Source organism: Meriones unguiculatus, chromosome 7 (assembly GCF_030254825.1).
Source record: "Meriones unguiculatus strain TT.TT164.6M chromosome 7, Bangor_MerUng_6.1, whole genome shotgun sequence".
Lineage (NCBI taxonomy): Eukaryota > Metazoa > Chordata > Mammalia > Rodentia > Muridae > Meriones > Meriones unguiculatus.
This window is the reverse complement of record NC_083355.1, coordinates 90389195-90416231: the sequence shown is the minus strand read 5'-3', so window position 1 is coordinate 90416231 and position 27037 is coordinate 90389195. Positions and strand designations below refer to the sequence as shown.

General features: G+C 49.4%; 1 protein-coding gene across 4 annotated transcripts in view; it reads left to right on the top strand.

Annotated features, from left to right (window-relative positions):
- Positions 1 to 27037, top strand: part of Dpf3 (double PHD fingers 3) — a 269339-nt gene that overhangs the window by 89893 nt on the left and 152409 nt on the right. The window contains exons 1-2 of one of the 4 annotated variants that reach the window (XM_060387818.1): positions 19208 to 19353; positions 23206 to 23366. In XM_060387818.1, the coding sequence (XP_060243801.1) occupies positions 19265 to 19353; positions 23206 to 23366 (250 nt within the window). In that variant the 5' untranslated portion in view covers positions 19208 to 19264. Of the gene's footprint in view, positions 1 to 19207; positions 19354 to 23205; positions 23367 to 27037 lie in introns of those variants that run through there. The other 3 variants (XM_060387820.1, XM_060387819.1, XM_021653727.2) reach the window with 3 other exon arrangements.

Below are 27037 nucleotides of genomic sequence, written 5' to 3'. Positions count from 1 at the left end.
TGTCATGTCAGCGCTGGAATTCAGATTTGGACTACAGCCGTGAACCTCTGAAACCTGTATGCCTAGACAGAATTTGCTTTTGTTGTTGTTGAGAGAAGAAGGTCTTACAGGCTGCTCTTGAACTCCCTATGTAGTCAAAGGTGACCTTGAACTTCTGATCCTCCTGTCTACACTGACTTCCTGAGTGCTGGACGCTACCACACCCAGTTTAGACAGTGCTGGGGACTGAATTTAGGGCCTTGTGTTGTTAGGCAAACACTCAACCAGCGTGGATAAATTTCCGGCCTACAACATATGCTTTATCCTTGAATATTTCTCAAAAAGTAGAACTGCTTTCTCATTATTATTTAAAAAAAAGTTACGCGCACATGTGACTACCGTGGCTTTGGAGGTAGGAGGAGGTTCTTGATTTCCCTGGGGCTGGAGAAAGAGGCTGTTGTAAACCACATGAGGGCTGAGAAACAAATTTGGGTCTTCTGGAAGAGCCGTATGCGAGCCATCTCTCCAGCCCCAGCATCAGCATCCTTGGGTGACACTCTGCTTCTTCACAATGGCTCTAGTTGTGCCCAGGTGTACATGCACCAGACGCCACGTTGGCAGACGGAAGAAGCCACAGCTCTGCAAAGATACCCACACCCAAATCCTAATCCAGAACCCATAGATTACCTTATCTACCTGCAAAAAGGGACTTGAAGGTAAAGGTTTGGACCTTGGGAGGTGAGTCTGGACTTGTAGGTGGCCCTGTCTCACCACGGGGGCTTGGTAAGAGGGAAGAGTGGACAGCCTGGCAGGTAATATAGCTGGAAGCGGAATCGGAGCTACCCAGCGTAGGACCCTCGATTCTTGCCTCCCCACCAAGACACAGAGACAGCGCCAGCAGCTGGAAAAGGCAGAGAAGTAGGTTCTACCTTAAGGCTTCTGGGAGGAACGCAGGCAGCGTTCTGGACTGCCGATGCCCAGAATGGTAAGCTGGGAAGCTAGTGCTGTGTTGCCTTACTTAGCTTGTGGTCATTTGCTTCCATGGTAGTAAGAAGCCGGCACACCACTTCTCCACGCACTATTCAGTGTTCCAAACCATCAGCCCGTGGGCGCTGTAGTTGGGGTTGGGAAGGCAGCTCGGTGACATTGACCTTGCCCACTACACGTGAATCCCGGGGTCCTACACGCCTCTGGGTTCCACCACCTGCTGGTGGAGGCTCCTCTTCTTCTGTGAACAAAGGCAGGGGACCTGCAGACTCCGGGAGGCTCTGTGCTGGGGCTCAGGTTTCTGCTGTTGGAAGGTTTTGTCCTGGATTATCCACACCCCTGGTGCTGTACTTCCGACTCCCGAGCCTATTGGCCAGACAGCTGACTGGTCATCAGAACTGATGACGCTGTTCTTTCCTTATGTTTCCTCTGCTCAAGAGGTTCTGCCCTGTTTATCTAGTGGGCAGGGTCCCCCGGAGCAGACAGCGTTATCTTGTGATTGACTCATGACCTACTGTTTTCTGCCACGGGTGGTGATAGTGAGTGGAAGATGGACCCCCTACCCCTCCACACCACGGTATCAAGAGCTAATATTTGCTGATCATGTAGAGCCAGGCTGTTACATTGCTTTTCCTGGGAGGGGGCCTTGTGGTGAGAACTTTTGGTTTCTTTAAAAACACAGAAATGTTACGGGACTATGTTTTTTGTTTTAATCCCAGGTGTGGGATATGGGGCTGCTTCAGACTGTCCACAACAGCTGACTATGATTTGCCTCATGCTCTAGCAGGGGCATGGTTTTGCCGGCTGCAGATGGTTTCTGCAACCGTGTGACATTTGGAATTCTGGGGACTCTTGAGAGGGTGTATAAATGCTAGAGGCCTGAAAGAGCCTGCAGTGGCTGCTGGTGGCTGCTGGTTGTGGTTTGTCAAGTGGTCGCGTGCAAAGAGATGAGAAGAAGAAATTGGATATCCTGATGGCAAAGATCAAACTTGCCCCAGGGAAGTTGGCATCCCTAATCAGCTATAAGGATGCCCCCTTTCCTTTCCAGCCTTCTTTCTCTCCTACATAGTGTTTGGGGGTTGGAAGGGCAGAATCAGGATAGAAGAGAGAAAAAGGAACCACAAAGGAGCAAACAGCAGCCACAGGGTCTTCCTGTTTATCTCACAGAAATAGACAGGGCAACGACAGTCAGTAGAGACAGTCTCATCCAAGTCCGTGTTGGTGAGTCAGTGTACACAGAAGATTTGAATAGCTGCATCACTGAGAAGCCATCCCAGCACGTGTGACAACTGAGGAAGTTGTACCATTGCTAGGATCACTCCCACTTTATAGATGAGAAGCGAGGCTCAGATGGTCAGCGAACAAGGACACACGAAGCCAGGACCCAGATGCTGCATGTCAGCCCAGAGCTTCTGGAAGGGACTGTGGAACTGGGTGGCATCAGTTACTGCTCACATAGTCCTGGGCCACACGGAGGAGTGACTTGGAGGCTGGAAGTCTCTATCTCAGAGACAGCAAGGTGGGCACAAGGAATCTAGTTGGACAACTGAGCATTTCCTCTTTCGGGCATGAGGTTTCTCTGGTGCTGCCTTTGTTACCCTTCTTCGCCCAATCTGTGCTTAAAGGTGTGTCCAACAATATCATTATGTATACACACACGTGCACTCACATACATATACAACCATTATATGTACATATACATACACACATATATATATGTCCACATGAACATTATATATACGTATATACGTACATATATACATACAAGTGTGTGAACACATATTATATATACATACCTATATGCACATATATGTGCACACGCACACATACATTATACATACATATACACACATACATTATGTATACATATATGCACACGTGTGCACATGCACATACATATACACACGCATACATGTATACATTATACATATGCACATACACACACATACAGCCCTTGTCATATATATATATTAGACATGGGTCTCATGTAGCCCCAGCTGGCCTTGAACTCACTATATAGCTGAAGAGGCGTTTGACCCCTTCATCCCTGGGTACCGGGATTATAGTCGTGTGCCATCGTTCCTGGCTTAGTCCAAGTATATCCTTGTTGAGTTCACCAGCATCCTCCTTGCCACGTGTCTGCAGACAGCAAGTGTGGGTGGCGGGATGGAGGTCTCTTCATGTGTGCTTTTCCTATGCCCACCTCTGGATGCTCTCACCCCCATCCGGTGGTCCAGGACTGATGCCTGTTGCAGGCTTGTTTGTTTCCCTCCTTCCCCTCCGGGTGTGGAAGAGAGCTGTTCACGTTGAGAGTGAGGTTGGAGATAAAGTTAGTGTGAAGCGGCGGGAGCAGCCCACGTGGCCTTTGCCTGTGTGGAAATTGCCAGTGTCCTTAATGCACTGGCAGCGAGCATGGCTGTTTCCTGCGTTCTGCTCTCACTTCTGTGCGAGAGGAGAATTTACCGCCAATGAGTCTCGTGGCAGATGATGAATAGAAAGCAAGCGACCTCAGCCTTCTCTTCCCTCCCTCCGTCCCTCAGTCCCCTTGTCAGCTTCAGTGAGCTTCGCCCAGCCAGTCCATATGGGCCGATGCTGCCCTATTAAATTGCCTCACGGCTGCTGGGTGACACGTTTGGCTTCTTTCCTCCCCAAATCACCCTCAAGTTATGACTTCATTTGCGGCAGTGGTCAGAGCAGGGCAATTCTATTGATTTTCCTTCTTCTCTTGGTTTCTCTATAAATTAATTGGGTCTAATCATGTTTGCCATCCTCTCTTCGGAGGGGATTAAACTCGCAGTGTTTAAAGGGGGCAGAGTGTGTTTTTGATTTCAGTGAGTGTGTTTGAATTCTAGTAGCCCGGAAACTTTTGTGTGTGTGCACGTGTGTTCGTGTGTGACGGTGTCTCTTGTAATCTAAGCTGGCCTTGAACTCTCATGCGGCTGAGAAGGACCTTGAACTTCTGATGAACTTGCCTGTCCCTCCCAGTGTCGAGATTGTAGGCACACATCCCTGTGCTTGGTTTGGACCCAGTACTAGGGATTGGACCCACGGCTTTGTGTATGCTGGGCAAGCATTCTGCAAACCGAGCGAGCTACCTTCCCAGCCCCTGACTCCCAGGTCTGTATTTCAGCAGTATTTAAAAAAATTAATTAATGAAGACCAAGCAAGATTCTGAAGGGTTTGGGCAGAAGAGGGAGGGGGGGCGCCATAACTCTGGGGGCGAGGTCCCATCTCGCCAAGGTGCCACTGCAAACAGTTATTCCCACTTGGCTTTGTTCCGTCAGGCTCACGGATAGGGACACAGTGGGAGGGTGGGGTGGCGGATTGGAGCAGGCACTGTGCTCCTGGGCCCTGAGAGTGTCTGGGTCTCCAGGGGAATGAGCCAGCCGGCAGTCATGTGGTCCAAGGTCAGATGGCTGTAAGCTGGTACTCCAGGAGCCGATGAGAGAGCCAGGGCTCAAGTGGGGACTATTTTGGTCTGCGGGGCTGTAGTGTGCTCTGTTTGTGTATACACACATGTCCACAAGCTCCTCCAGGAATAGCCCCCAACATCAGAAATGTCTTATTTTTGCTATTGTCTCCAGAAGATAAAAACCGAAAGCCACTGGTCCTTGACGGCAGGTGTGTGTGTGTGTGTGTGTGTGTGTGTGTGTGTAGGGGATTTAGACGTGGGTCAGCTCAGTTGGTCTACAGTGCCTGCTGCAGAAGGCCTCCTTCTGCTTCTGTGTCTCTTACTGCTGTTACTGTTTCTGTGTCTCTTTCCTTGTGATTGTCCTGGCTGTGACGTGGAGGGCTTTGCGCCTACAGCATGCTGTGCTGTGGGGGGCCAGCGAGCCTGGGATGAGCACATGACCCCTGGCATTCTCTGTAGGAAGGGGCAGTGGGAGCCTGTCAGCTGATCAGGACTGACTGGGGGCAGACAATGCCATGCCCCTTGGGCAGCGTGACTTTTGCCTGCCTGGACCTTCTGCACCCGTCTTTCCAGCTTCTGTCCTGCTTCAGTCGGGCTCCTGGTGATGGGTGATGATACCCGTGAGTAGCAGGCAAGCACGGGGCTCAAGCCTGTGGCTCCCTCAGATGGTGGTGGCACTGGTGGAGGCTTGACTGACTGGTGTTCTCCTATTTCTTCACTTCTCCGATCCTCGGTTTTCTTACCTGTTAAAGCACGGTGAATGTAGGAGAGTGACAAGCCAGGACACACACTCCCACTTGGTAGCTGCTCAGTGAAGTAAGGATTGTGGAAATGTTGTTTGCTTTGTTTGAGTGAGCAGCACAGCATCTGAAGGGTCCCCAAGCTTCTTCTTATATGGGAAGAAACCTGATCCTGGTGTAGGGAATCCCTATGCTGAACCCCAAAGTCTCTGCATCTATTTCAATAATTGACAGACAGGTCTATGCGGTCTCCCCAGGGCTATGGTGGAGTACCATCTTTCCTATCACATACTGCCTCAGTCTCCACAAAGGGCTGGTCAGAGTCCAGGTGAAGAGCTGAGGCGTGCTAGGGCAAACTTTGAAAGCAGCAAACGACCATTTATTTATAGGTATTAGAAGGAAATGCCAATCCCAAGCAGGGAAGACGCGCCCGGAGAGGCAGCTGCAGTGAGCAGTGGGCAGGAAGGAGGCTGTGCTAGTGGTGGTGTGTGTGTGTGGGGGATTGTAGGAGTTCAGGAGGCTTGATGATGTCAGTGTGGAGAGTCGCCGTGCCAGCAGAAAGCGGCAGGTTCAGAGAGAGCAAACCAAGGCATATTTAATTAACACGACCGTTATAAAATGTGGGCAGGGAACCAAAGTAGGGGATGGCACAGAACCCAAGGGCTAGGTCAAAGGGGGTGGGAAGCTGACTGGAACAGCGGCCTGGAGATGGATGCCCAACAGGAGCTGAGGCCTGTAGGAGGCAGATACACCCACTCCACAGTGATTAGGAAGGAGGGGACTGGAAATAAACACCAGTTACTTCTCACTGTCTGCTCCTGTGTCCCCGCTGTTGGAGACCCAAGGCTACAGTTTAGGGACGTTTGCCTGAAGAGAGTCAAGTGTCTGGGAGATTCTGCCGACGGCAGTGCAGGTCAGATATGGATGCTATGGATTCAGGAGGAAGACCGTGAGAGTGACCTTGTGAGTGTGATCATGAACTAGCAGTCTATGCTCCCTGATCTCCTTTCCTCGTCTGTAAAATGGGCACAAGAAAATGTTCTCACGGTGAGGGGAACCCCCAGCCCAGCCCTTAGCACAGTGTAAAAGGTGTAAAGGCCCATGGATGACAAAGAACAGGTAGAGAGGGGTGTTTGTGAAAGGGAGAAGCGAGCATGGCTCCTGGGAAGACTCAGTGAAGATATCAAGCAACTCATCTAGCCAGCTAATATCTATCGGTTGCCTACTCTAGGCCAGGAACCAGTCTCAGCTACTGGGAGTGCAGGCTGTGAATAAATTGGAGTAGTCTTCTTCCCAGAGAGCTTATGTATTTACAGGGAAAGAAGGGTGGTAAGTAAACAAATGGAGAAGGTTGGGCTTGGAGGTTGGCACAGTGCTCCGAAGACCTCCAACCCAGAGTGCCGGGAAAGAATGAGGGAGGTTCCGAGAAGGAGGCATGAGTAAGCAACCCTGAGGAGGCAGCAGCTAGCTCGGTAAAGGTGAGAGGGGAGCACACTTGTGCCACGTTGGTGCAGTGCAGAGGTCCTGAGGCTAGGCTCGAGTTCATGAATCCAAGGGATGCTTCGGAGGGTACATGTGAGGCTGACTGCTCTCCTACCAGGATGTAATTCCCTCGTGGAAAGCTCAGAGTACCTGTGCACAACCGATGACCATCAGCTCCTGGTGATTGTTACGACCGGCTTAATAAAAATCGCCAGCGTAAGGAAAGGATGGCATACGTATGTGACAGAAACAGCACTAGCTCCCCCCACCCCCCATAAGCCAGCAAAGTCAATCGCAGAGGCAGCCTGGGGCGTGGTGGTGGTGGCTTCAGAATCTGAGTGATCGCTTGGTAAGAATGCTGACCTGGCCACGTCCTAACTGACCTTTGCTAATGGCTTCAGCCCTCTGCATCCCGTGTCTTCTGTGTAGGGGGGCAGGGGACAGCGACAGCACCTCTCCTACAACTGCTGTGAAAATGACTTGTCCCATTTCCAAGACGCAGGCAGTTCCTGGTCCACAGTGAGGGTGGCTGCATGTCGCCCTCGTTGCCGAGGGACTCTGCTTCCAGCGGCTCACACTTAGCTGTGAGACACCCACTTAGAGAGATACCAGCACCCGTGGGCCAAGCGTACAGCCTGTTTCTGGGAGGAGCCAGGAGAGGTATCCTTAGAGTACTTCAGTGAGGAAGGCTTTGGAGAACAAACAAAACAGGAAAAAGAAATCCCGGCTCAGTTGGTAGAGTGTTTGCCTGTATCCCCAGTTCTGCATGAAACTGGGTTCAATGGTGCACACCCGTAACTCCAACACTTGGAAGGCAGAGGCATACGGATCAGAAGTTCAAGGTCCTTTTTGGTTACGTGGAGTTTTAAGCCAGCCTGAGCTACACTGTAACCTGTCAAAAAAGGAAAAAAAAAAAGAGAGAGAGAGAGAGAGAGAGAGAAGAAAAGCAACCAGACCTAATGGCATTAGACAGGTAAAGATATAACAACAAATCCCTGGGCCCAAAGCTTTGCTTCTGCCTGTCCCATATAGCCTTTGGGACGACCTACATTTTCCAGGCCTCTCATATAAATATCAGTGAGAAGTGACTTCCCCTCCCTATCCCAATCCTTTGTCAGCACACTTGAAGCCCTTAAACCTGCTGGGGGGTTGTCTCTTCCACCCTTAACATTCCCCCCTCCCCCCCCCCCCCCCCCCCCCGCCCGGAGACACAAAAGCAGATCTGAGGGCGGAGGAAAGTGGGAGGTGAGAAGTGAGAGGCAGCTAAGGGGAACGGAGCCAGGCGCTGGCGTCAGACAGAGGTGGAGGGCAGTGAGGATGGAATTAACTAGAACCTTGTGTGTCTGGCAACTGGCAGATTCTTTGGATAAGATAAGTGGAACCCTGTGCGAGGTAATTATCAGAGAGCGTAAATTCCGGAGATAGCCTGTCCTGGGGGATATTGATGGCGGCGGGGCAGCGCTGGAGGCCACACTCTCTCTGTGATCCTCAGGCCTTCTCCCCAGGTTCTTCCTTCAGTGGACTGCCCCCTCCCTCCCCCATTGCCTGCACATTCCCACTCACATCAGTTCTTCGGGGGCCTTCCTTTTGCTCATCTCCTGGATGTTGGGGTGACGGAGGCCCAGGTCTGCCATTGGAGGGACCTAATTATCCATCAGCCAAGCAAGGGGAAGAATAATTACCTCGCTGGGTCCTTGCTGTGAACTGGGACTCTTTCCTGCAAACCGTTTCCCAGCCGTGTGTTCGTCAGGGTCCTTTGAAGGAACAGGATTGAGAAAATGAACACACACACACACACACACACACACACACACACACACACACACATACACACACACACATTTAGGGGAGGCCAAGCATTCTGTAGTTGCTCGTTCCATGAGGATAGGAGATGTCTCTACAGTCCTAAGCTGTGTCTGGAATCTGGAGGATCCCTGGAGGGTTGCTGATCTTCAGTCTACCTTGGGATCCTGAAGAGGTTGGTCCTAATATCCACGAAGATACCTCAGCAGTGAATGGCTCAGATGGACTTGCTAGTGATGTCAAGGGCAAGCATGCAAAGCCAAAGCTTTCCTCTTCTGTGTTCTTTGATCTAGGTTGTCACCGGAAGGTGCTACCCAGATTCAGGGTGGGCCTTTCTGCTTCAAAGAATCTGTTCAGGGAAATCCCTCACAGGACTTACAAGCAGCTCGTGTTTTGTGTGAGTCTGGATGTAATCAAGGTGACAACCAAGATCAGCCATCACACTGTGACGCCTTCCACCTGCGATGATGTTGAGAAACACCGGACTTCCCAGCTCTTGCCCTCCTCGTGGTGGTACATGCGGTTTACAGCCTGGCCTCCCTTGCCCCACTCATCTCCTTTCAGCTGCCTCACCAGTGTGGTCTTGGCGTGTATTCTTTCATTTGGAATATGTGAGCTGCCAAATCGTTGTACTTGACAGGTTCAGAGGTTGAGAGCCTTGATGAAGACCCAGAGTGACTAAGTTTCTGGCTTCACACTGTTACCCACCTTAGCCCTTCAGGAGCAGGCCTCTTTCCATGGAGTGAAGGAAGGTAGCAGTGGGCCACTGGGAGCCATGCCTACCTCCTGATCACTTCTGGAAAGGAGGGGCTAGTTAGGCAAGGTGGGAAGGAGCCAGTACCAGAACCATGCCTTCCCTCTCAACTCCCAAACTTTACCCTGCTCTTTGCAGACCCCCCCCCTTTTTTGTGGGGCTTGAGGGACAAGGAGGCTTTTAGGCATCATCTCTCCCTGAGCTTTAGGAGGGTATCCAGGGGAAGGTAACACTCACTTTCCAGCTACCTCAAAAGCCGGGGTCTTCTACTCACCAGGAGAAAATGAGGGCCTTGACGATGCGAACGACACCCTTTCACCCACCGGCCGGCAGCATTTCCTAAATGACAAAGGGCTTTCCAGGGAGCCCCGGAGAAAAAAATTAATTTCCAGTCATGTTTTGCTTGCTGTAGTTAACAATAATTATTAAATAGGCCGGGTGAGCTACTGCGTGTTTTCCTTGTTATTAGCTATGTTTATGGGTTTTTATTAAGTTGTACCAAGCTGAGATAATTGTAAAACTATCTGCTTAAGCTGTATGACTCTTAGACTTCCTTTTTTTTTTTTTTCATTGTGAAGATGAAGATTCTGCCTCATTCAACATTTATGCTGGGAAGTCAGGAGCCAGGGAACTTTGCTGGTGAAGATCCCGATGGGATGTTTTGAGCTTTGCATGGCGTGTGTTCTCTGTCAAAACTCCCTTGTCGATGCCTGGAACCTTAGACAGAAGTCATATATATCGTGTTCCCTTCTTAACACACATGTACCTATGCTGGTTAATATTGGTTGTGAAGTTGAGAGACTTCAGATTCACAGAACTGTCCTCTGGGCCTGTGTTTGAGATGTTTCTAGACTGGGTTAACTGAGGTAGAAGAGCCGCCCTGATGTTCTGTGACTGGGGCCTGGGACTGACTGGAACGGGGAAAGCGAGCTGAGCTCCAGCGTCCGCTGCTCCCTGCTTCTTGACAGTGGGTGTCGTGTGGCCCGTCACCTCCTGTTCCCGCCACTGTCCCTTTCCTGAAGTTATAAACTCTACCCCCTTCGAGCCGCACACCCAGGTCAATCCTTCTCCCTTTCAATTTCTTCTGGTTAAATAGTTAATGACAGCAATGGAAGAAGTAAGTGATTAAAAAGCCCATGATAAAGCTGAATTTACATAGTAGGCCAAGTAAGATATTAAGAACAATAAGCAATAGTTAATTAGAACCATCACTAGGTCCTGGCACCTCGACGGCTGATCTGATAATGGGCATGGCGATACATGGTGGCGTGACAGCCACTAAGTTACAAGCTGGTGACATGTACGGGTGAGCGGTGCTGGAGAAAGGGATGATTAACGCCCTGGACTGGGTGAAAACAGAAGAGCATGAAATTTCATCACACACCTCAGAGTGGCCTGAGAAATTAAAACTTAATGCCTAGTTTCAGAGTTTTCATTGACTAGTTTTTGGGGTGCTGACCGACGAAACCGTGGATCAGAGGAACTCCCTACATGGCTCTGCCAATAAAACTTTATTTACAATGATTTTTAAAAATTTTACATATTACGAGATAGCGGGTCAGATTTTGGTTCAGGGTCTATGGTTGCCAGACGCTTGCTATAAATGGCGTGAAAAGCCCCAAGGGAAGAGTCTGGACTGATGATCTAATGCCAGCTCCACCTCTGTGAGCCAGGGGCAGATTGTGTCATCTCTCTGTTAGCTGATTTTCTTTCCCATAAAACTAGGCAGCAGGGGCTGGGCTGTGGCTAGGAGCCTGTCCTGCTTTTCCAGAGGACCCACGTTTGCTTCCCTGCGTCCATATCAGGCAGTTCAGAACTGCCGGTAACTCCAGCTGGGGGTTCTGGCATCTGTGGCCTCTTCAGGTACACACGCGTGAGCACACGTACACACACACACACACACACACACACACACACACACACACGAATGCATGCATGTACATGAATGTACACACACACACATATACATGCATGTCCATGAATGCACAAATGTGTGGGCACAACACACACACACACACACACACACACACTTAAAAATAAAACATAACCAGGGAGCAAATGAGGCTCTCGCTGAACTCTGGGGTGTTTGAGTCACTTCTTTAGCACAGGCTGGGATTCCTTTGCCTCTTATGAAGAAATGTGAGGGCCACACAGGGCCCTTTAGAGCCCAGTGGCCTTTGCTCTCTCTTGAGAGGAGTTTAAGAGAATTCCTGCCGTCAACCATCCGGCGGCACAAAGGAATAAAAAAAGCTAAAATTACTCAGCAAATCTGTGACGCTCACAAAGAAAAACTACTTCCAAGAAGGTGGGCCCTCGAGGCTACTGTGGTTCTGTCTCCTGGGCTTGAACCAGCCATGCCCCTAGGCAAGTTGCTTAGGGTTGTTGGGATCTCGGTTTGAAGATCTGTAGAGTGGGTTGATGATGATGATGGTGGTGGTGACGACGGTGGTGTGGGGTTGAATGAGATTAAATGAAATAAGACATATAGACCATATAGAACACTGTCGGTCACACAGAGTATCAGTCAGTCCCAGCTATGCCTCTGGGTGTGTCCCCTTTATTTTGCGTGCACAGTAGTGCGTGAATGTATCTACATGTGCGTGTGTGTGTGTGTGTGTGTGTGGGGGGTTATGGGTTGATGTTGAGTATTTTTATTGATCAGTTCCACCTTATTTGGGGAGACAGGATACCTCCCAAATCCTGGAGTTTGAGTCTAGGCTAGCTGGTGACCTGCAGGGCAACCCGTTATTGCTTCTCCCATGTGGGGGTTACAGCACGAGCTAGCATACTGGGGGAGTATGGTAAGCCCTGCACAGCCAGCTATTTCCTCAGCCTGTCCTTTGTATTTTTACCCCAGACCCCCCACTCAGCTTCTGGATTGGAGGCTTAGGCTGGGGACTTTGTTCCTTCCCCGTGTGTTAAGTGACTCCTGATAACGGGGCAAGAATTGGGAAGAGAAGGTGGTGGCAGGGAAAGACAGATGAAGGTAGGGAACGCAAGGGTTTGGGGAAAATCGGTACAGGGAAAGGGGCACTCAGTTTCTGTGTCCAGCCAGGCTTTTGGAGCTTATAAGCGTATACCTTAAAAAGCTGGCAGCCTGGAGATGGTTTTCTTAGGCGCCTACCAAGCACCCGGAGGGCTGCTGAGCCTCGCAGTACATGGAAGGAGTCGCTGGACCTCTTTTCCCGGATGTCCCTTAGAAGGGCAGCCTGAAGATCCCTTGGTACACGGGGCCTTGCTTCTGCAGCTGATCTTAACCAACTCTGACAGGAGGGCAGAGGCCCCCAAGCGAGGTCAGGACCACAAATCCCATCCCAGCGGGTGCCTGGTGGGGAGAGTGTGCCCTCCAGATAACCTTCAAGTTCCCATCGATTTCCTGTCAAGCTTTCCCCCACCCCCAGCCTGCAGTGCCCCTGGCACTACCCGTGGGCTAGGGGCTCAGCACAAGGGCGTGGAGCAGCAAGCTGGGATGGGACCCGCAGAGGAGGTTAATTTGGAGGAAGGCCCTTGAAGAGAACCGGAACGGGCACATTGGAGACTGCCTTCTGGGTTTGCTGGTTTGCAGCGCTGGTTCTGAGCATGGAATGCTCCTTTGGGCTTATAAAGCAACGACCGATACCAATAATACAGATGGGTACAATTTTCCGCACTTGCTCCAGAGTTTGGGGGTGCCCAGGTGGCATTGTGGGGCCATGAGCAAGAGTCACGTGGAGGTGGTGGAGGCAAGAGGCCTGCTGTCCTGGGTAGACTGGGCTGGTTGAGGAGGGCTGGGGGGAAGGTCAGGAGTGAAAAAATCTCTGCATTTCTCAGTTCTGACTTACCCAGATCTCTTTCATTATTTGCCCAGTGGCAGCACTTGAACCTCTCCTAGGGTCCAAATCCTGTTCTGGGTACAGGGAATCTGAAGAGACTCAGCCCCAGCCTCACAGAAGTTAATGTTTAGTTACACAGAGACAATCAGGAGACCAAGGCACTTTTATTTTATTAATCAATCAATTAATTGATTGGTTGATTAATTAGTAAAATAAATAATAGCGATGATAATAATTAATCAATCAGTGATTATCATCGCTATTATTATTTTTGATGCAGGGTCTCACTGGGTAGTTCTGACTGTCCTGGAACTTTCTATGTAGACCAGGGTGGCTTTGAACTCTCAGAGATCCACCCGCCTCTGCCTCTTGAGCCCTGGGATTGAAGGTGTGCACCAACACGTCTGGCTAAACAAAGGAGAATTTTTGATACTGGGAAATGTTATAAAAACTGAGAGAGGATACGAGAGAGCACAGAATCGGGAAGGAGGTGGGTGGGTTGCTTAGATGGCTTAATTTAAAGGTTCTCTGAGGACCACCTAGCCAGAGTGTGAGGGGAGCGGTGTGGCAGGGGGCATATGCAGAGTCTGAGATGAGGTTACCTTGGAAGAAGAGGAGGAGGAGCTGAGAGGATGTGGAACCGGTGCAAGAGGAGGGTGGAGGAGCGATGAAGTAGGGAAGGTGAGTAGAAGCAAACTGTCTGGGGTTCTGTAGCCACGGGAGGGAGTCTGGATTTATTCTGAGTGCAGCGGGGAGGTACCTGAGGGATTTGAAGAGGAGAGAATGTCATGGTCCAATTTCTGTTTTGAAAAGGTTGCTTGGGCAGCCGCGTGGAGAATTGACTGTGGGAGAACGCGTTCTTTGTGGCTGTGTTAAATGCCAGACCGTATTCCCTCTTCTGGGGAGGGCGGCGCCGAGGCTCAAGCCCTCCAGCAGCAAAGGTGGGGCTGAGCTCTGTTAGTCTGAGGATGCTCTATTTGATGATCAGCTTCTATGGCGGTCACGCTTGGGACAGGGTCTTGGTACCCTGCTGGGGTTCCAAGGCTGTGAAGCAGCACATCTAGACATCTATTCTCTTTCTCTTTCCTTTCCTTTCCCCCTTCCCTGACTGTTTTCCCTCCCTTCCATCCTGCCCTTCCCATTCTTCTTCCTCTCCTTTTTTCCTTCCTTCCCTCTCTCCCTCTCTCCCTCCTTCCTTCCATCCCACTCTTCCCCTCCCCCCTCCTTCCTTCTCTCCTCTTCTTCTGACTGGCTTCATGAACTCTTGCTGCTCCTGCCTTCACCTCCTGGGTTCTAGTATTGCAGGAGCGTGATCTCGCCTGGCTTAGGAACTAGACATCCTTAGCTGAGCTTGAAGTTTCTTCTGCGAGTGTCCCATCCTCTCCCCCCCCCCAGGTATGAGTTACCTTGCATAAGGGGGCCTTGCCACTGCCATGTGAATTGAAAGTTGGTGACTTTCTATACATTCGTTAACTAACCTCAGAGGAGGGACTTACTTTGTCACCCCTAGGAGCCATTTGAAAGGCAAACCTTGGGTATAAGTGAAGCTAGTTTCCTTCCTTCCCAGAGCACCCCCCCATCCCATTATTTACTGGAAGGGATAATACTGCCTCCAGTCTCCTGTCCTTGGCAGCCCCTGACTTCAACCCCGAGATGCGTATGTCATCGGAACATCCAGTGGCAGCTCAGAAATCACGGCCAGGTTCAATATAAATTCCGTCTTGCTCAGGCAGCTTTGCATAATAACTCCCTGAAAAGTCTTCACCAGAGGAGGAGGGATTTATTGGGTCTAGTGGGCCCGAGCATCCGCCGAATGGCTTTGCAATCACAATGAGTTTTAGGGTTCAAATTCTTTGTCTAATGTGGCTTTCACAAGAATCACCCTTGTCCCCAGTGTGCCTGTTCTGGGCCATTATGAAGATCAGAGCCACAGGTTGAGTGAGTGAGAATGTCAGCGTCTATGCTATACATACGTCTTGACTCTGCTTAGACCCGTGGTCCTCAGCCTTCTCAGTGCTGCGACCCTTTCAAACGGTTCCTCGCGTGGTGGCGACTCCCAACCATAAAGTTATTTTTGTTGTCACTTCACAGATGTAATTTTGCCACTGTGTGAACGGTGATGTACCTCTCTGTGTTTTCTCATGGTCTTAGGTGACCCCTGTGAAAGGTCGTTTGACCCTCAAGGGGGTCACAACCCACAGGTTGAGAACCACTGGCTTGGGCCATGTTTTCCGAGAGCCGGGCGATGGCATTCCTGGCACAGAGGGGCCTTTCATGTGAGAATGATCTGCGGCTCCTGGGGCATGTCTGATGTCTATACAGTGGTCAGCTTCCGGGGCTTGGAGAAAGAGAATGGAGTTCTAAGGATGAGCACTGACTGTCAATTTGACCGGATCTAGAATCGCCTAGGAGACAAGGTGTTGCTTCTAGGTGTGTCTGTGAGGGCTTTTGTAGATCATGTCAGCAGAGGAGACTTTTCCTGAATATGGGTAGTGCCATTCGGTGGGCTAGGATTGCAGACATCAAAAGGATGAGGCTGGTTGAGCAGGGGCATTCTTCCTGATCTGCTTCCCTCTGGGAGTTCAGTGCGATCAGTAGCCTTACATACATGTCTCTATTCCTTCCTTGTCACGGTGGGCTTCTCACCCTGTAAGCCCAAGCAAGCCACGCCCGCTTCATTCTTTCTGCTTCTTTGATCAGGGTTTTTTGTTTCTTTGTTTATTTTCATTTTCTGCAATAAGACACACAAGGACATCAGCAGTTCTGTGACTTCCTGCAGGGCGGCTTGGGTTCTGGCGAAGGAATGAACTTCCAGAGCTAAGGTGACTCCACCTCCCTTTTAGGACAAGGGTAAATCTAGCGGGCATCTTGGGGGATGTTGGTCTTCAGATGTCTGCCCCTGTGTCTGGAGCAGCCCGGTGCCTTCAAGGCCCACCCCACGCTCAGACAGAGGAGGTTTTTGTGTGTTCCGCACACCTCACCGCTGTGATGCTTCCATTGGGTTTCCAGGGGCGGACTGTGTTGGAAAACATTAGTCTAGATGTAGTATTATACAAAGAGACACAGGAATAAAAACAAAAGCAACCTGGCAGAGAGTATGTAATGACCCAAACTGGGTGAGCTGGCACCCCAGGGTGGGGATTTCACTCAACTTTCATCCTAACAGCATTGCAACTGTGTCTCATTCACTGAGAGCTCAAGCTCACCATCCACTGCTATTGGCTAATGCATACTTGGGAAGGGTGTTACAGTCAAATTTTAAGAACCTTTGGTATCTAGGGGAGGAGCGAACAAGGCATGTACAAGGGTTGGGTTGGCTAGCCACCTTTTTGTTTTGTTTTTCTAAGACAGGGTTTCTCTGTGTAGCCCTGGCTCTCCTGGAACTTACTCCATAGACCAGTCCGTAGAACTCAGAGATCCACCTGTGTTTGCCTCCCAATACTTAATGCCGAGTGCTGTGATTAAAGGCGTGCGCCCCCATCAGCAGGCTTCGGTGGCCATCTTTGATTGACTTCTAACGGCAATTCCAGTCAGACAGTGATACTCATTTAATGTGTGTGGTTAGGGAACAGGCAAGAATACAACTCTCTGGTCCCCTCTTTAAGACATCCACAGTCTAACTGAATAGGAAGGAGATAAGGAAGGCAGCAAAGACCAGGGGCCGGGGGGAAAAGGTGGAGAGTGTTTTGGTCAGGATAACCAGGGACCCTTCCTAGAAGAGGTAGGATTTCAGATTAGCCAAACTGTGGATGGAAGGACAGGAGTATTTTGTTGGGCTCAAGGACAAGGCTGTCTGCTTCTTGGTTTCAGGAAATCACCAGAGGAAGATTAACTCTGATTGATTGCTTCTTCTATTTATGCACTTATTCATCTGTCAACTCGGCTGGCAGACTCTCTGTCCCAGGCTTTGGGATGGAGCAACAGATGAGTTAGGTGTGGGCTCTGGTGCTTAGAGTGGGCTCTGGGAGGGAGGCGTGCCGCTGGAACCATCATGCCCCAGCCACTTTGCTCTCTGATGTCTGAGGTTCAGCCTGGGTCAGAAATTTGAGTGGGCTTCTGAGAACCTCAAGGTCACTGCCATAGTGAAGGTTCCGTGGTGGGATGTGACACGCAGAGGACCAGCCTGCTCAGGCAGAGTTATTGCCACAAAGTGGCAGAAAATAGATTGTGCTTCAAGGGAGGGAGAAAGGAAAGGCAGTAGACTGTAGGCTTTCCTGCCCCTGTACCCTGGATTCTAGCATACTCAGTCCTTCTGCAGGCCCTGGGGAGAGTCTGTGGGATCCACAGGGGAGGCAGTCATCGTGAGGTACAGGGCTGGGAGCCAATGGGTGGTGTGGAGCTGAACAGGCTTGCCTGATGCCCAGCCTTTTGTATCCTGCTCTATCAGGCTCTCGACAGCCCAGCGGCACGGGAACATCACTGGAAGCCATTTTGAGTTCTGTGCCAAGGAGTGAAAGGCTGAAAGAAGGTTTGAGGGGGATTTCATTTGGCCAGGGCGAGTGAGAGGAGAGCTGTGATGGCTACCGTCAGCAATGGTTGTGCTAAGCCAGGTGCTGCGTGGTGAGCACTAATGGAGAGACTGTAGACATTCTCACTTTGCCCGCTAAAGTCGCAAGTGGACAGGCCTCCAAGTCGCAGACCTCCATGTGCATCTAATGCTGAGGACTGAGCATGTATATATAGGCTATGCATTGTGGCCCAAGTGGAAATGCCTGCCCTGGGGCCAGTGGGGCACAACACAGCTTCCTGAATGCCGGCTGTATACTAGGTTCTGTGCCAGATGCTGGGAGTGACTCCAGTGAAGGCCCAGGATTTGGGGGACGCTGGCCTGCCCCACTCAGGTCACTTCCTTCACGCTGGAGCTGATGCTCTCTGGAAGCTGTTCACCGCCCAGCATGCGCAGCTGTGTGCTGTGGCCCTAGAGATAACAGTCTCTGTTGTCTTAGGGCTCACAGTCCAGTGAACCCCAGTTCTCAGCAATCCAGGGAAGACACATGTTAACCAGTGACTTGGGTTTAAATGGACACAGTAATCGTTGTTGTCTTGGCCGTAGGGAAATAAAACTAGGGAGAAAGGGTTTTAGAGTCTCTCTCCCACATCACTTTGAAACATTAGTCACCAGTTCTGGCTGTTGTAACAGAATACAAACAACATAGACTGAATAGCTCAAGCAGCATTCATTTCTCAGTTCTATAGTTTTCAAGTTCAAGGTCAGGGTGCCAGCAAGGTCAGGTTCCCGGTAAGGGCTCTTTGCCTGGCTGATGAAGTATGGCTGCCTTCTTGCTATGCCCTCAAATGTGTGTAGATGGGGACTCACTTATATTTAATTTTCCATGTTTTTGAGATGGGACCTCATGCTTCCCAGGGTGGCCTCAGACTTGCCCTGAAGCTGCAGATGACTCTGAATATTTGCTCCTCCTGCCCCACCTGGGATGAGAATCATGTGTCACCATGCCCAGAGTCACTGTGCCCAGGTTTTTTTTTTTTTTTTTTTTTTTTAATGTACGTTCTGGGGATTGAACTCTGGTCCCTGTACTTGTAAGATAAGCATTTACCCGGGGCTAAGCTATCTCTTAGCCCCCCTGTGTTTATTCCTTCCTTAATCCTCATTCCATTGTGCAGGCGTTACCCTCCTGACCCAATTACTTCTAAAAGCTCTATGGTTCCATGTCTCCAGATACCATCAATCTTGGGGGTCAGGACATTAGTCAGGACATTAGTTTTTTTTCTTTCTTTCTTTCTTTTTTTTTTTTTATGTGCGTGTGGGGTGACACAATTCAGTCTAACTTTGTAATTAGCTTTCCTTTCAAGGGCCACTCTAAGAACAGTAAAAATGGTTGTCAAAAACTGCCTGTGGCTTGTGAGGGCTTATTGCAGGCTGATGGAGAATAGAGCTCTCCATGCCACCACAGTTACCCATGCAGAGGGCGGGGCGTTCGTGCTCTGGAGATGAGTTTAATGTGTGTTTGTGGGTGGCCGGGGGAAGGTGGGCAGCTGGGCGAGACTTCGGGGAGGCAGGGTGCCAGGCAGAGGCTCTGCAGAGGGTGGAGGTGGGAGGGAAGGAGGGATCAGAAGTGTCACTGGCTGGGGCCGCTGTAGCTCGGCTTATCTCTGTTTACAGGCGCAAACAGTAGGCCAAGGTCCTGTCGTAACAGCAGGAGGGGACTTGCTGCTGCAGAACTCTGGAAAGTGACATAACTCAGTGCCAGATGGAGTGAGGGCAGAGGAAGGGCCTTGGGCCAGTGGCTACGTGGGTGGGGAGCAGTGACCCCTCTTTGCTCCCCCTCCCGGAAGAATGAAAGTTGGGGAGGGAAGAGGCTCTTGGCAGAAGACGAGGAATTCGCTTTTGAAAACTCCCTCTCCCCCTACTGGAGACAGAGACCGGTAATATAGCCCAGGGTGGCTTTGAACCTGTAATCTTTTTGCTTCCATTTCAGAGGTACTGGGATTGTAGGCATGTTCCATTACGCCTGGATGGGCATGTGTTTGAAGAATGACATGACACATGTCCTTAGTTATGAGCGCAGAACCAGTGGGACAATAAGGACAAGTGTCTGGTTGAAGGGTTGGATCGGAGCATTATCTTAAGTTGAGCCAGTGAACAGGTTCTCTTGAATAGGAGGTTGGATGAGGAACAGAGGGCCCTTCAGACCCTGGAATCCATCTCTCCACAGACATGCTCAAGAAAGGTCTCTGAAAATATCTTCAGAGGAGCATCTAGTTCTCTGGGGCTAGACTGGACCCCTCTGTCCATTTGTGACCATAAAGGGACCTCCCGCCCCTTAAAAAGCCCGCTAGAGCCAGGCAGCTGGTGTTCCAAACTAGAAGGCTTTTCAGAGCCCAGTGACTTCTTGCCTTTCTGTTTCTGATTGCAGCCTTTGGTGGCCTGGGGTCAGTTCTTGATGAGGACATCACTCTAACCTGCCTGGTGCCAGCCTCCTCCAGCCCAAGACATCAATCATGCCTTGGTAATCTAGCCCCCGTGGTCTGGTACAGGCAGGTGATGGCTGAGGCTGGTCCATGGCTGTTCCAGCCTAGGGCACACGCTGGTCACAACTCCACAAAATGAGTCATTTGCTGCCAGCCTGTCCTTGCTCCTTCTGCCCCGTGTGGCTTTAATGCAAATGTCACCCATGGGATCCTTTCCCCTCGGGACTTTATTTATTTATTTATTCTTTAAATGCCATGTTGGAAAGGACATTTGTCCTCTCTTCTGTTTAAATTGCTTTCCAAGGGTTTGGGAGACCTGGTCATTGATTTTTCTCTTAGAGTGTGCAGAAAGCCCTGTGAAGCTTTTGGCTAATTAACTTTTGGAGAAGTGCTGCTTAAATGTATCCGGGAGGTTGAAGTCTTTTTTTTTTTTTTTTTTTTTTGATCCCTCCTCTCATAACTTCAAAAATAGCTTTTAACTTTTGTTTTCAAATCACTGCTGGCACCCAGTCTCCTTAAAAGTGACTTCCCTGGGAATAGATGATGGTCGAGTGGCTGTGTGATGTCCCTTTGCAAGGCTACAGTCGCCGTGGGTTTAGAGGCGCTTGCTGTGGAAGCCCAGCGAGTTCAATCCCCGGAACCGGTGGAAAGGTAGAAGGCGAGGACCCTGACGCCACTCAGTATTTGATGTTTACGAGAAGTTTTGTTCACACAAAGATTACACGTTTGAAAATAGGTCTTTCCCCCAGCATGCCCGTCAGAGCTGACACTGCGAGGCTCAGAGTGGAAAGGATTTCAGAGCAACTCCGGTCTTCGCTGCGTCGTCTGTTTGTTTGGCTGCCGTCTCCGTTTGGCGTGGGGCACAGGCGGTGGCCGGCTTCGCTGTTCGTGCTTAATTAGTTCACTTTCTTGTTCCTCTTACGTGGGCCAAAGCTCTTGGAAGTGAGGGACGTGTCGAGGAAGTTCACCTTCAAATCTTACTGTGGATGTCTTTGGGTACTGGCTTCCGGAAGTCTGCGTGGTAGAAGGAAAAGCCTGTTTCCTCCAGGAGATGACTTTTACCACACTCTCCCCTCCCCCCTACTTTTTAAGACTCCATTTTATGCTCCCCACCCCCAAACCAGGTTGAATTAGTGAACATCTTGAAAAAAAAAAAAAAAAGAATACCATGGGATGAGCCTGGATCGTGCACTCCTGTAATCTTGGCCCTTGCGAGGCTGAGGCAGGAACATCGGTTACACAGTAAGAGCCTGCCTAAAACAAAACAACAGACCATGGGATGTCTCTCCCCCTTGTATTCCAATCAGTTCCCACCAATAAGGCGTGAGACCCTGGCCAGGCTGGGTTATCTTGATGGGTTGAACTGCCTGTAAAAGGTTCCAGTCCTCAGAGACACACTGCCTTAGCGGGGGGAGCCATTGTGACACAGGCGAACCCTTTCTGGAAAATGTTCTTCAGTTTTGATCAATCTCATGGCCCTTGTTAGAATCTTTGATTACATCGGATTATGTGCCATTCTGCTTTATGGCGTTTTAATGGGCTTTTAGCGGCCCCCCTCCCCACTTCATTTCCAGCTGCGTGGTTATTGGGATTTGATGGTAGTTTGGTAACTGCCGGGAGCACTCCGGTGCACGCCAGTGTCTCTGTGAGGATCTTCAGAGGTGAAGAACAGAGTGAGGGGAGCGTGGTTAGTTTCCCAGAGGCTTGCTAACAATTAAGTTACAAATGAAACCTCAGAGCCTCCCATGGCTGTATTCTCCAATTGTAAGATGTTTGCTTTAGATCCTTTGGTGGGGGCGGGTGAGGTGACTCAGTGGGTAAAGATGCTTGTTGAGCAAGCCTGAGTCCTCAGCTCCATCCCTGATGGAAGGACAGTACTGTTTCTGAAAAGCTGTCTGCTGACCTACACAAAGGGCCTCGTACCTATACTCACACACTAGAGATGATAATGATGACAACTATGATGATGATAATAAATAGAATAAAGTTGAAAGAACCTTTAGTAGAATTGGACCCATTGACTGAAAAAAAAAAAAAAAGAACAGAAAAAGTCTGTGTAAAACTTGCCTTTCTAACAAGCAGTGGAGAAATGTGCTGTGATTAGAAACCTGTCCATTGCTGGTGGGATTGTGAAATGGCCCAGACACTGCAAAAAACAAAAACAAAACAAAACAGTCAGGTAGGTTTAAGAAAGAAAAGAAAAGCAGAATTTCCATATGGCCCATCAAATCCACTCTTGAGCGTGAACTCAGAATAATTGAAAGTAGAGGCTTGATATTTGTAGCCCTTGTTGTGATGTGTTTCTACAGAGTATAGCTATATTCTTAGTGATTGAAGCGTGCAGGCAATCCGGGTACCCACTGACGGACTGGGAAGCTGACTAGCAACACAGTCTAAAACAGATGGACGTTCTGATGTCCATCGCAGCACGGGCGGTTCTAGAACGCTGTAATATGCTGAGTGCAGTATGCTGGCCTCAGAAGATCCAAATCGGACGAAGGACTTGGACACTCGGAATGACAGAGACAGACTGAGTGGTGGTTAGCAGGACTGGGGGAAGGAGGAAGAGAGAATTGTTGTTTAATGCTTGTGTAGCTCCGGCTCTCGGGAATAAAGAGTTCTGGAGACCGATGGCAGTGGCGATTGTACAACATAAACGCCCTTGATACCTGTAATAGTTCTGTGTTTGAATGCTCGGTTTCCAGGTGGTGGTGCTATTTTGGTGGTTGTACAACCTTTGGGGGGAGGGGCCTGGGCAGAGGAAACGGATCTCTCTGTTGGCGCAGACATTTATAATATTGCTGCAAACGGCTTACTTAGTTCTCTGGTTTGCCTTTCCAATCTCCGGATTATACTAGATGCTTCCTTGTCCTAATGAGGATACAGGTGCGTTTTGGCAACTACTAAGAACAGAGTGTGGGGGATGCTGAAAGAGGGTGCCCTGGCAGCCGGATGTTCTGAGTCCCGAGTGGAACATTGCTACAGAATGTGCCACCTCCAGGGACCCCATCTCAGCATCCTCGGACAGGGCTGGCCACCTTGACTGAGGGTTTGTTTTTTGGGGGGCCCATTTTAAAGGCGTTTCTAAGTCAACTGGTAGATTTGGAACAGGAAATGGAATCTGGTAGAGACTTTATGACAATCTGTAGTTTGTCCCGTAACGGGGCAGTTGGCAGTCTGGCTTGGTTGCCATAAATTCAGCTTCTTTCTGGGGAGAGGATGGGGACCCCTCCCGGGGACCCCTCCCTCCCCGGTTGTGTGTCTTCTTCCCCTGGTCTCACTTCGTTGCCCTCTTGCCTCCTGTAGGCTTGGGGACCAGTTCTACAAGGAAGCCATTGAGCACTGCCGAAGCTACAACTCGAGGCTGTGTGCGGAGCGGAGCGTGCGCCTCCCTTTCCTGGACTCGCAAACGGGAGTGGCTCAGAACAACTGTTACATCTGGATGGAAAAGAGGCACCGAGGCCCAGGTGAGCCACGCCACTCCTGGGACCAGCATGCACAGGGGCTCCAGCTTGGAGGAAGGAGTGCTCCTGTGTCTGGGAGGCTACCTAGGCGGGCAGGGTGGGTAGATTTGCCGCACACACGGTGGAGGGATTTAGCTGTGTGTACCCTTTCTCCAAGGGACCAGACAAGGATGATGTGAGGTACTTATCTCAAGGAAGTCCAGGGAAAGCAGTCTTCATTGTTTTACCCTTGGGTGTTGGCTCAAATCCACCAACATGTTTAGTTGTGGGTGAGAGGCTTGGCTTTGTCATCAGATCTCTGTCCCCGAGGCTCGTCATCTGTGAAGTGTGGATAATCTTCGTATTTACTGCACAAAGTTTATCGGGATTAAATGAAAACATCTATGAGCAACTCAGAATAGCATATGCTCTAAAATGCTGGATATTGTTGTCATGACCATGATTCTAATCTTCTAGGCTTCTAGGAATAGAATTAAAAAACCACAACAACAACAACAAAAAAACCTGTTGGCGTAGATTAGCGAGACAGCTAGCTCCAGGGATGCAATTTCGTGGTCATATTTATTTATGTTAAATTTTGTGTGTGTGTTGTGTGTGTGTGCATATACCTGTTTCTGTGTGTGCATGGGGTGCGTGTGTGTGTGTGTGTGTGTGTGTGTGTGTGTGTGTGTGTGGTACATGTGTGCATGCAAGTATCTTCTTTAATTAGTTGCTCTTCATCTTGTCTTTTGAGACAGGGTCTCAGTTTTACCTGAAGCTGGTTGATTCAGCTTGGCTGGGCAGCCAGTCAGCCCCAGGGATCTGCCTCTTTTTCCCCTCCCAGCACTGGCATTAAAAGTATGTGCATTTACATGGGTTCTGGGCATTGGGCCTAGGTCCCGTGCTTTCACGGTAAGCACATTACTGACCCGGCCATTTTTGTAGGCTTCTCCTATGTCCCCTCAATCTCCCCTTTCGGTAAGGTTTCATACAGCCCAGGCTGATCTTAGACTTGCTGTGGAGCCAACAATGACCTTGAACTCCTCCTGATCCTCTTGCCTCTACCTCTGAGGTGCCAGGATTGTAGGCATAGGCCACCACACCTGGCCCTATATGAGTATGTTAAAGAATCTTTGGTTTCATTTCAAAAAGTTTTATATTCCTGTAAGATTCAGATAGTGGCAGAGAAAAACAGACTCCTCATGGCCAGGCTCCGAGACAGCCAGCTTGTGGCCCGTCCCTTTCACTCACGCTTAGCTGCCACCTTCCTCCCCGACTCTGGATGACTTTGAAGTAGACTCTGGGACAGCACGTCATTCCGTGTACAAATACTCTGGACTTAAAGTGTCAAACCAGTTGGGTGCAGTGGGACACGCCCGTCAGGGTAGTATTTAGGAAGCTGCGACAAGAGGCCAGCCTGCGGTACACAGCAAGACTGTGCCTGAAAAGACAAAAGGAAAAGGCCAGCCCAGCCCACGGTCGGTCACTATCAAACAGTCAACATTCGTTTCTCCTCTACCTCTAGTGTAAGCCAATAGGATTCCTGCATTGCAACTGTTGATATGCCTCTTAGAGGTCCACGGGCTTTTCTCTGACCCCCTTTCTTTCTCCTTTGTATGTTTGTTGAAGAAACTGGGCTGTTTGCATGGCAGGGCTTCCCAGAGCTCAGATTTGCTGGTTGCATCCCCATGGTGTTATTGCTGTGGATTGGAAACGAGGACTAGAAACTCATTCAGGCTTTCTCTCTGTGTCTCTGTGTATCTCTCTCTCTGCCTCTGTCTCTCTGTCTCTGTCTGTCTGTCTGTCTGTCTCTCAAGAGCAATTCCTAAGTGGTAGTTGGTGCTTTCAATCAGGAGGTTTATGCGGTCTGGTTTTCCCCCTTTACTCATGTTAGCAGCCCTTAATGAGGGTCATCTAGATTCTTATTCCATTAAGAGTGGCACACACACACACACACACACACACACACACACGCACACACACACACGTGGCGTTTGATTGAAGGCCATTGTTTTGTTTTTTTTGCCCCTCCCCCATTTATTAGCCCTACAGATTCTGTAAAGAAAAACATCCCCTCATTAAAACTTTGGTTATGATGAGGTACAGCTGGCATGAGATAAATGACATTTCCCCTGTATTTACCAGGTTTCAGAATAATGAGCTGGTTCCTCGGCATTGTCCAAAGTTGATCAATACGGTTATTTTAAGTACTATCATGAACTCGGACTTAAACCGGCCTGATGCACTTTAATCCATTGCAGCCGCTGTTTGGATTGGTGCTTACGTTGTCCCATCTTCGTCCAGAAGGGCTTTGGAAACAGCCTCAGTTCCCTCTGACGGCTTCCTTGCCCTCCTAATATCGGGACAGATGGATGCCAGCTCCCCCTGGGCACTTCCTGCCCTGTCTAGAGGCTACCATCCATGCTGCTCGCTGCTTCCTGGCTTATCACTATTTCCCGGGCTTTTAAGTCAGCATAGCTACGAAGTGTTTTTTTAAGTGAAATAATCTGTGGAATGATATTACTTCCTAGCCGATTCAGTTTTAAATAGTTTGTGTTTAACTATATTTATTCTCTATCCCTTTTCTCAGACATTCAGGACACACACATATGTACATACACATATACACGTGTGTGTCTGCATGTATACACATGTACATACATATGTTACAAATGTATGCATATGACACGTATGTGTGTATATCCCAGAACCTGGATTTAATGATTCTGACACACTTGCTTTATCCCACACAGCGCTTACAGTAGACTCGTCAGTATGGCAGGAGCAGCAGGACTGTCCATAATAAGATTGCTGGCCTGGCCTGGGTTTAAATTTTTTTTTCTTTTGCATTTAGTGTTTCTTGTCCTCCTAGGCTGTAGTGTCAAGCCCCTGTGCCTTAAAGTCACTTCAAATAGTCTTCCTGTGTTGGTTATGACAGTAAGTCATCTACACGGTTGGATTTATAGGTTTCATTTTGGTTTTACTTATTAAGGATTGCTCAGTGTAGAGGTTTCATAGAATTTCTTTTCTTAAAATTAGCTCCTCATTTTGAGTCACTTCATGCCTCCTGGGAATTGCAACACAGCGCAGAGAGTGCCTCTTTGCTTTTCATCCACTTTCCCTAAGATCATCCCGGAATATCACACCCGAAGTTGATAATGGTCAAATATGGGTGAAGGGCTCTTACCATTTTTAATTTCTTTTTCGTTATTTAAAACAATTTTTAAAATTCAAATATATTTTGATCATATTCTTCCCTTCCCCAAAGTCCTTCCAGATCCTCTCCCCTTCCCTACCCACCCAACTCTGTAAGTTCTTTCTCAAAGAACAGACAAAACCCCAATGCAACAGCAAATCCTCTAAACCAAGAAAATAAGATAAACCACCAATGCAAAAAGAAATTTAAAAAGCACCAAACTGTAACCGAATAAAAGCACACACATACAACAAAAGACAACAAAACAAACTGTGGAGTCCATTATATGTTGGTCAACTACTCAACATGAGACCCTCCCTGGAGTGGTTCATACACCCAGTGCCACTGCATTGGAGAAAACTGACTTTCTCTCTCCCATCAGGTATAAGTGACAATTCAGTTGTCAACCTTTACCCTAGAGGCTAGGTTTTCATCCATCCATCCATCCATCCATCCATCCATCCATCCATCCATCCATCCAATATAACAAAACAAAATA